General features: G+C 40.5%; 1 protein-coding gene across 1 annotated transcript; it reads left to right on the top strand.

The window, feature by feature from the left end:
- Positions 1-1,276: 1,276 nt before the first annotated feature.
- Positions 1,277-9,370, top strand: LOC138054188 (uncharacterized). Its single transcript, XM_068900681.1, has 3 exons — positions 1,277-1,461; positions 4,227-4,347; positions 5,733-9,370. Exons 1-3 carry the CDS (start codon positions 1,432-1,434, stop codon positions 8,498-8,500), a joined length of 2,919 nt encoding a protein of 972 aa, XP_068756782.1. The 5' UTR covers positions 1,277-1,431; the 3' UTR covers positions 8,501-9,370.
- Positions 9,371-10,000: the final 630 nt, after the last annotated feature.

Genomic DNA, 10,000 nt, shown 5'->3' with positions numbered 1-10,000 from the left:
CCCTGCTGTATTTTCCTCGTCAAGAATGCAGTTCTGAAACCGTGCTCGGTCTGTAGGAATGTGTTCTGGTCTGCCAAGTACAGGATATCGCTGTTCGTTAAACTGGTCCTTCTAATGCTTTTATATTTGACGTTACAGGGGACTTCTGTGTATGAAATCAAGGCAAGTTATTCAAAGTCTCTTTTCCAAAACGTGTACAAGCCCAACAATGAGATGGAAAGAAAGGAAACTACTACTGATGACATTTCTACAATTTTAGTGGTTTTACTCACAGAAAAGAAGGCAATAAACTGAAAAAATAAAGTGAGATTGGAAATGGCCTATCACCCCCGTGTGCCCGCTAGCGCCGGCCTGACGAGATTCGAAGGTATAAATACAGTAACGGTACACATTTGTATTGTGAATAATCGTGCTGTTCTAGTAACCTGCGAGCAGGCTCTCTCCCACTCTCTGCGGTGGGAGTGCAACATTTTACGATTTTCTCAAACGCATTTCTGACCACCTCATCTTTGCAATGCGCCACTTTGCTCTTCTTGTTGCCGGAGTTAGTCATGGTGACGTCACCAAGTAATTTAGTTTCAGCCAATCAGTATTTGCGTCCAAAATTTGGATGCGACATTCAAAATTCAAAGCCATGCGGGTAGGATCTCTTTCTACCCACAACCCAGTCCCTCGGAGAGCCTGTTCGTAGGCGACTGTTCTAGAAGCGATCATGCTCAGAACGTCCTCCCTCGAAAGAAGGAAAGGGGAAATTCTGACCGTGAATAAACCTCACTTTGCAATTGCTGGTTAGTGCTTCATTCCTTCACCGAAGGTAAAAGGTACCTTCAAATGGAAAACTGAGTTCATTTGTGCGGCGTTACTCTTGCATGCTATTAAGATAAAAATTCACAAATACTAGCATGAAAATTCTTAAACTAATGGTGGTTTGAGATTAATTTTAGCCCATTTGGCATGATTCCAAACGACACTAAGAAATTTATCAAAGATGCCGTGATCCAAATCAGTTAACGTCGAACTGATCCGACCTTGGAACTAGTCGCGGCGATACGGGCAACACACACGTGCATTTTTAAATTATTAATAAAAAGAAATCGCGAACAACTTCTTTGTGCCAAAAACGCAACGCGACTCAAAGAACAAACAAATTCGGATGCTACCAGCAGGACCTGTTTCTTCCAATCACGAAACAGGGAGACGCACAAAAAATGGACAGGTCTAATTTCAAATCATAATAGTTTTCTTTTTGAAAGTGTAAAGGATTTTGAACGCTTTGGTCTGCAACTTCGAGACTTAATGCCGGATTCGTTTCGATGGCATGCAAAATGTAGTAGCCCATACTATCCATACTTGGGCGGCGTTTTTAATTTCATTGGTAATTTGTAAACAATCGAATGAAAGTCACTTTTAAATCCAAGTTTCCCAGTCAAGATGGCTGCGTTCATGTTACGGAGTAGAAAGGTACGTTAATCTTTCCGGACATCTTTAAAGGCTAAGCTCATTCGTCCGTAACTTAGAACTACTTTATTGCAAAACATAGACAGACGTATTGTTGTAAACTCTAAAAAAAAGGCCGAATCCTGTTCATCGATTTAGTTTAGTAAGGATTTGATTTACCAAGGGAGGATCGACTTCAAATTCTGCTCGTGTTCACAAGCAGTGGCAATCTTCTCGCGATGCGTGTTAACTAGTACCGTAACAGAAAGTGATGAATTTCAAACTTTCACCTCAGTGTTTCCTTTGATTCACTTAAAATTAAGCAAACGAATATTGTCGACTCTGAATTCAGAAGTTTTCTTTTGTTAACTGTTTGTGTTGCTTTATTGGCATTATGGCATTAAATTTATAAACATTTGCATCCCAAATTATTAAAGCGCGTCACATGAGAGGGTCAACGCTCAAATTTGCCTGTTTCTGTGAAAAAAATATATATTGTGATCTTATTCTCTGGGTATTTGCCCCTTGTTCTCCGGAGATTCCCCAATTCAGACTTATATCCCCCGGGCAGATCGTAGATAGACAAGCTGAGTGCGGCAGGTGGATTGATCAATTTGTTGTTCCGATGCCGGTCCTGCTTGAGTGATGGCAAGGCTTGCGGCCGGCCGAAACTTATAGCTGCCAGGGCAACTTATTCCATAATTCGGCGACGGCATTGAAGTATGACAAACCACATCGACAACAGGCTGTGTATCATGAAACCAATTAGGCTTAGTCTTAGCTGTCGAGTTTGTGTCACAGACTGATTGACTGACTGACTGACTGACTCACTGATTGTCTGACTGACTGACTTACTGACTGACTGTCTGACTGACAGATTGGCTGATTGACTGACTGACTGACTGAATTATTGACTGATTGTCTGACTGACTCACTCATGCACTGACTAACGCACTGACTGACTCACTGACTGACAGACCGGACTGTCTAACTGACTGACTGACTGACGGACTGACTGACTGACTGACTGACTGACCAGACTGTCTAACTGACTGACTGACTGACTGACTAACTGACTGACTTACCAGACTGTCCAACTGACTGACTGACTGACTGATCAAGATAGGTGAAACAGGGGGAAGACTAGCACACTACTTCCGCGAACATCTTCGAGCTGTAAAAAGCTAACCCCTTCATTTGACTGATCGAATGATTTACAGGCTGACGTCACAATCACTGACTAGAGACGCAAAATCCGTCCAGACGAATTACGTGCATAACTCTTATGTTATACCCGTCTAATGTATAGACAAGACGAACTATATAAGACTCATAATCCGTCTGGAACGAACTTCGGCAAACCTTTTTTCTGCGTCAGTTAAATTCATATAGTATAAAGACGGACACAAGAAGTATAATGCGTCTGGACGAATTATGCAATTGAGTGCGTCTTCAAGCACGCACCCATTGTACGTCGTGTGCTCGTCTTTATACCAAACGAACTTAGGGGCGAACAATTTGACTTTTGAGGGGGTAGGGTTGGAAGATTTTGAAAAAAATTTCCTGCAGCCTGCCAAGCAAAGAAAAAAAATTCATGCATGGCCATGTCTGAGAAAAAAAATCATGCACCCGTCGTGCAGTCCAAAAAAAAATTCTTACAAATCATAGAAGGCCCATCGCTACTTGTGGTCTTCCAAATCTGAGTCGTTTACATAAAAGCTAGCTATGCTGTTTTATTCAATAAAGCGAGGTTTTCTCAAAATGGGAGTTCAATGAGTTCATATAGTCTTATAAATATTTCAATGATGTTCCGAGGAGTAGGAACAGGCCAAGATGTGCTCTAACGAGTACATCTTTCAAAGTCCTCCCTTTTCTAAATGAAATAAGTGGAGAGGTTTTAAATATTTCTCTTAGTAAGGGCTGGTTTGTATAAGATGCCATTGTTCATAAAAATATGTTTGAGATTAGGCACTGATGGGGGATACTGACATTCATTGACATTCTATGCCAACTAGCATTATACATTTAAGATATTTTCCAGTGGTGCATGGTTGGCATATGATGGACTCAAGGAATAGCCCAGGTGTTGGTTTCAAGCCCTACACGCCTGGAGTGCAAGGAAATCCTTCACATTTCTTTTATGTTTGAAAAGGACCAGCACACAGCACCACACACACACACAAACAAACACTCAACCTTAAACTTCAACAATTATTGTGGAATTGATGTTTTCTGCTAGTGTTGGCAATACGCTGCGCAATAGTAATCATTTTACAATGAAGAAATCTTTATGAAAAGTAGAGATGAAGTAAAAAGTAGTATGAAAAGTAGTATGAAGAGTAGTGCCTTTTTTTTTACTTTTTGTCGAGGTGTGTCCCACACTCGAATGCAGTGGAAAAAAAATCCTGCAGAGGATAATCTCCAAAAAAAAATTCTTGCGCTGCTTTTCGACTGAAAAAATATATCTGCCTCATTGGTCGGTTGGGAAAAAAAATTCTTGCCACTGAGCAATCCCCCCCCCCCCCCTCCCCATCCTCCTCAAAAGTCAAATGGTTCGCCCCTTATCCCCTTATCAGAAGCAAAAGAAAAAGTTTGCCCAAGTTGTAATTCGTTCCAGACGAATTAAGCTTTTCTTGCATACTAAAAGAAATAATTTTCATTAAAATAGAGTTAAATACCCAAGAGAATATTTCACTCCTCCAACATGGCCGCCTTGACTTCATGTGAAACACTATAAACCAGGAGAACGCGTTGCTGATGAAAGTTGTGCCTTACCTCTTTACACGCAGGTTTTCATTCTTCTGGTGGTTCTCGTTGCAGCTGGAATTTATCTCTGGACTACGAAGATACGAGTTAAAGATTTCTCCTTATTTTTGACCAATGAAGGATCACAGTCGACATTGATATCAGGTAACAATAATTTGATGCTTTCCGCAAACGGTTATAATTACGGCTGAGTTGTCAGTTCAAAGGTCGGAAATCCAGCTGTGGTTACAAAGTCAGTACCTCGATTATTAGGTGTAAAGGGAGTGTGTATCATAGCTAGATGTAAGAATATCGAAATTCTTCCACATATCAAAACCATCGAAAGGGGAAGGGTTATCTTGCATTTGAGCAAATTCTAACAGATCACAAAACTAGAATGGATGAAAAGACCCTTTGAGGAACGTAGGACCTGCATGGTAGTCATTCACTTTCTTGAAAAGAAAAACAGATTGGATCTCGTCTCCTCGACCCTCACAAAGAATGATAGTACGTGGCATCCGGCTGAAGTTACTGAAACAAGGGTAGCATGCTCAAAATGAGAATAAGTGTCTTATAAAACAAGAGCACCCAACGTCAATTTTCGGAAAATATCTGTTAGGAAGACGATTTGAGATCTAGAATTTTCGGAACATTTTTTGTAAAATTTCTTGCTTGCCTGCCTGTCCTAGGATTTTCGAACATCTAAAAGATGCTATAATTGCCTATTTTTAACGGATTTTTACCCTTTAAAGCTCACCTACAATTTTCGGGAGCCTTTTTTTCTGGCTGAAATTTTCGAAAAGGTAAGTTTTGATCTCTGTAATTTTCGGATCACTAGACTTTCAGCTAGGAAATCCGAACAGATGAAAAATTTTTAGGCGATAAAAATATGCCTATATCTACCGTTTAAAGGGGCTAGGTCACGCTATTTTAGGTAAATCTGTTTAATTTTCTTAAATGAGCTATAAACGAAAAATTGGCAGAGCAAGAGTCTTTCATTCGCAAAATCACGGCCACACAACAACTGAGAATGATTTTCCAGCTTTGTAAATGACATTTTGATATAGACTGATATAAATTTGAAAAAAGGTGGGCCGACGTTTTTCAAATTTACCCAAATTCAATCCATTTCAATCCTCTCCAGTTTTGTCCATCCATGTCCGTTCTTGGCTTCCCTGTGTTTTGTTAGAGTTCTTCTATAGGTTTGAATAGTTATTTTGATATTTTAGTTAATTCTATGACCATTCGATCAATGCTGAAATTGCTTAAAATTGCGTGACCTAGCCCCTTTAAATACTAAAATGCGTTTAACAATGCTATGTCTAAGTGGTTTTGAACTATATTCTCGTTGGGTGCCCCTGATAAAAGGTTCCTATAAATCATATAGTACTGAAAATCGACTGATACTGGAATTGCTTAAGCTTCACGATTTCCACGTGGCATCATGTCCATATAAGGCTGAACCCAGTGTGCAAATCATCGAAGACGCACCATTACACCACACTAACCTCAACGCGACAATACTCATATTGTTTGGTTTTAATCAACAGATTTCAACAGTTTTCCTGGAAAAGAAGACTTCTTTCTTCTCGAAAAGGAACAAGCTACGGAGGCATCAAATGTTTATTCCAAAGATCAACTCAATAAATATGAAGAAAAAAGAACAGATAACGATGCCATGAACGCGGAAAAACATCAGTCTCTTGAACTGACATTGGAGCAGTGGAGCACCATCGGAAATCAAACAACTCAGAAATCAATTACGGAGAAAGGATCAAGTTTTGCGCCAGTAAATTTGAAAGAGATGTTGGAAGAATTTAGACCAGTTCATCACAAAGATAATGTGTCGGAAAGTATCGATGGTTCAACTGATACGCCCTTTGCTGATTGGGATACCCTCGGTGTTCACGAGAACGTTTTGGAGACACTGTTTGACGAAGACTATGTTGGCCTAGGAGGGTTCCCAAAAGGAGCAGCTTGTCCGTACACGGGGATTAGAAAACTAAAAAACTCAACAGAAAGAGCGCAAAAAGGTAATAAACAGATTTCTTGTGTTTCCCATAAACCAAATGAAACAGATTGCGAAAGAGCTGCAAGAGAATACGAGGTAGAGAAGAAACCTCTGAAGTGCCCTCTGGGATCACAGAAGGTGATTTGCTTGATCGAAGACACGTGGCGATCCAGTCCCGAGAGTGAGTTGAAAATTCATTGTGACTTGTCCCCCTGCAAGGGGGGTCCCGTAACTGTGAAAGGAATTCATCCTTCAAAGGGTATTTCTGATGAAGAGAAAGACGAGCAACGTTTTGCTTCTGCAAAAGCACTGGAGACTTTCCTTGCCCATTTTATTATCGTGAACACGCTGGATGGATTCAATTTTTGCTTTCTTCGCTGCAAGGCTGGTCGGAAAAAGATCATTTCGCAAATGCTAATGTTTCCTCCAATATTAGAGACAAAAGAGTCAGAATTTCTTCCCGGAGACAAAGACCCAAATCTAATCAATTTTAACGTGGTCGTTTTGGATTCGGTCTCGCGAGTACATTTCTATCGCTCACTTCCAAAGTCTGTAAACACTTTGAGAACAATTGTTTATAATGATTCCATAAACGCGACAGCGCTGGACTTCGAGTTATTGCAGAGTTCAGCACCGTACACTTTTCACAATATCAGAGCTTTTATGTCTGGAAAAACCGACTTTAATTATGTCGAGCATTCAAACGGAACTTATGGCATAGACGTTTTGTATAAGAAGCTTAAAAACCAAGGATATTACACAGTGCTACAAGAAGACAGCTGTTGGTTTGATGAATGGGGCTCGTTATTCTCGAATAACGTATTTCAGAACAAGACCCCTCAAACCACCGAGGAAATTGAAAAAAGATGGGATAAATTTAAAGAATTAGTGAAGGACTACTACATCGACGATTACGGCTTGTCGCACTCTACTTGCGATGTCTTACAACAGTATAACATAACAAACCAGTTCAACAAACCGCGAAGACTTTGTTTCGGTGGGAAAGTTTTCGCCGAGCATTTTCTTGATTACTCTTTGAGCGTTTTTCAAGGCTACATTGACTCAGGCAAAAGACAGCCAATTTTCTCCTACACGCATCTTAGTCCCGGACATGAAGTAACCGGAACACGAATTCGACAAATCGATGAATCGTTGTCCGGGTACTTGTACTCGATTGCGCACGAGGATGACACGTTGACGATCGTGTTTTCCGATCACGGCCCGAAAACTACCAAATTTTCATTTCAGACGATGGAAGGCCGAGCGGAAGTCTACGATTCCTTGCTCTTTGCCATAGTTCCACGCAAAGTGGCCAACATTCTAGGACTGAGACGAATGCGCGCATTGGTAATAAATCAGAAACGTTTGCTAACTACTTTAGATGTGCACAAAGCGATCATGTCCATAGCAGACCCTGAAAAAATCACGTCCAACACTTATCTCCAAGAGGGGATGTTTTCAGAAATCCCCTTTAATCGGACATGCGCAGATATATCTATTAAGCCTTCAGCGGTTTGTAAGTGTGAAGGTTGGGAACAAAAATTCCCGGATAATGACGCACAATTTACATCTCTCGCCGAACTCGCGTTGGGTTCGCTAAATAACGATATTCAAGAAAGCTTTTTAAATCCTCAAAATAGGACGGCAGGATTCGGACGATGTCAAAGATTGGTCGGGCGTAGCTTTGAAAAAATTCGTCGGAGAAAAGTAGGTGCTAACTATCTCGTGACGATGGATATTGTTGTTTTCCCAGAAAACGAGATATTTGAAGTGCAGGTCACTTATCTCGCCGATTCTTCATCAACCCGCAGGCAAATTAGCTACCCCCAGGTTGTCAGTAACCGCAGGGTCAGCATTTACCGGAGATTCGAGAAATGCGTAGATCACGGTGTTAGGGTGGAATCATGCGTTTGTGATTCTCACGGTTATGGAAGAGAACTAAGTCGTAAGAATCATTGGAAATGGTTTGAGATAAAAAGCGCGTCCGACATTTTGGAAACCGTTTTTCAAGCCAACAGTTTTGGAACAGAATCAGAAGTCAAGGATTTACACGAAACATGTCTACTGCTCGTGACTCGAAAACGTGAAAACCTTGGAATGACATTTGAGGTTGCTAATGCATGCAGCCAACGAAGGTACAAAGTCCGACTGACGGGCAAAGCCAAGGGAAAGCATCTTATCACTAGGAAACTCCCTCTTTCAATCACCGTGGAACCAAGAACAGTTCACTTCGTGTTTAGTGTTCAATATTTGGAAAAACCTTTTGGGTTTAACTTGATAACATCGTTCGTTGGTTATACCGTGTAGTTGTATCAGAATTGTTTCGATAAATGCAACCGTTTTTTTTTTATCTCTCCACCTCTTGTCAGTTCAGAATATAACAATTTTGTCACTTATTTTTAGTGTTGTATTTTTCCATTTTAACTCGTCAATATTCAGAGAATTGGCGCAAAATTCACATTTATATATTGCGCAAGGAGTCCACTGATTACTTGGAGCTGAAAATTCACCCAATTCTTCAGGTCTTTCAGTCGTTTTCCCTTTATGATGGTTTCGCTTGCTACGTACTGTCAAATGACGTAAATCAATGTGCGATGTCTTCGATTTCATCACAGGTTCAAAAGTAACTTTCAAGTTTACATCGTGGGGAAGTGACAATCTAGAAATATATAGGCCCAAACAAATGATCACTCAAACTAGGGTGTACTGAACAAATGCTATGAATGGTCATTTTCCTGTTCATTGTCGGAATCGTGGCTTTAGAGACTAATGAAGTTACGTGGGTTGAGAAGTGGAGCGCTCTCGACCTTAGAGTTGGGCCCAGTCCAACTCTAAGTGAGTAAGAGAGTGAGTGAGTGAGGTCTTAAGTTTGCGATGGTTGCAGTTCATAGCCAAAGGCAATAAACTAGCGGCCATCAATCAGACCATTCTTGTTCTCAGGGTCCTCGTTTCTTTTGGTCACGTGGTAGGAGAAACGATAGCCAAAGCGAGTAGCGCTGGGGACGAGAATACAATCAGACCAGAAACATGGTGGACACACGATACCTTTCTCGTGCTTTTCTTTTTCCTGGTAGCTCCACCGTGTCAGCCGTTGAAAGTTTCTAACACTTGCTAACAGCAAAGTGCAAATTAATTGTCAATTGTAGCACGTGTTCGTGCAATTGTTAAACAGCGACAATCAGTGTTGCGCATTGTCCAAGCCTTACCTTTTTTACTACTGACTTATTTACTTATTAAGTTACTTATTTGCATTAAATTCAATAAAAAATTGCCTCAAGTAACTTTAGTTTATTTTACGCAAGCGTTTATTTTTCCTTAGCAGTTACACAGGTTAGATAGCGTTTTTTCGGTGCCTAGCAATCTGTTTATCTTCCTGTTTATCTTTCAGTCAAAAGAGAAAATTGGTACTAACAGGAGCCTGTTACAAGGAGAGTACAATTTCATTGTATTTGTGGAACGGCGTTTTTACTGACCGGCATTTTTTAGATTGATTTTCCCACGAAACCAGTCTTGAATGAGAAATTATTGCCCATGGGATTCAGAATGGCCACTCGGGCAAGCCAAATCTTATTTAAGAACTCGTCTAAAATTAGCTTCATCTGTGGGCACATAGACCTAGTATTGGAGTTGCAGAATCCTGGTTATTCTGCACTTATGTCCAGAAATGCTAAAAATAAAGAGAGGATGAGGTTAGGGAACGGATCCCCATACCCCATCAGAATTTTTTAAAATCTTTTTATAGTTTCGCAAAGGTATTTTAAGTTCTCGTTCCCAATGCCGCGCATGGTTAAAATCTCATTACGTCAT

The sequence above is a fragment of the Montipora capricornis genome, chromosome 1 (genome assembly GCF_036669925.1).
Source record: "Montipora capricornis isolate CH-2021 chromosome 1, ASM3666992v2, whole genome shotgun sequence".
Classification (NCBI taxonomy): Eukaryota; Metazoa; Cnidaria; class Anthozoa; order Scleractinia; family Acroporidae; genus Montipora; species Montipora capricornis.
Note: the sequence above shows the minus strand (reverse complement) of the source record. Positions and strands in the feature narration are given on the sequence as shown.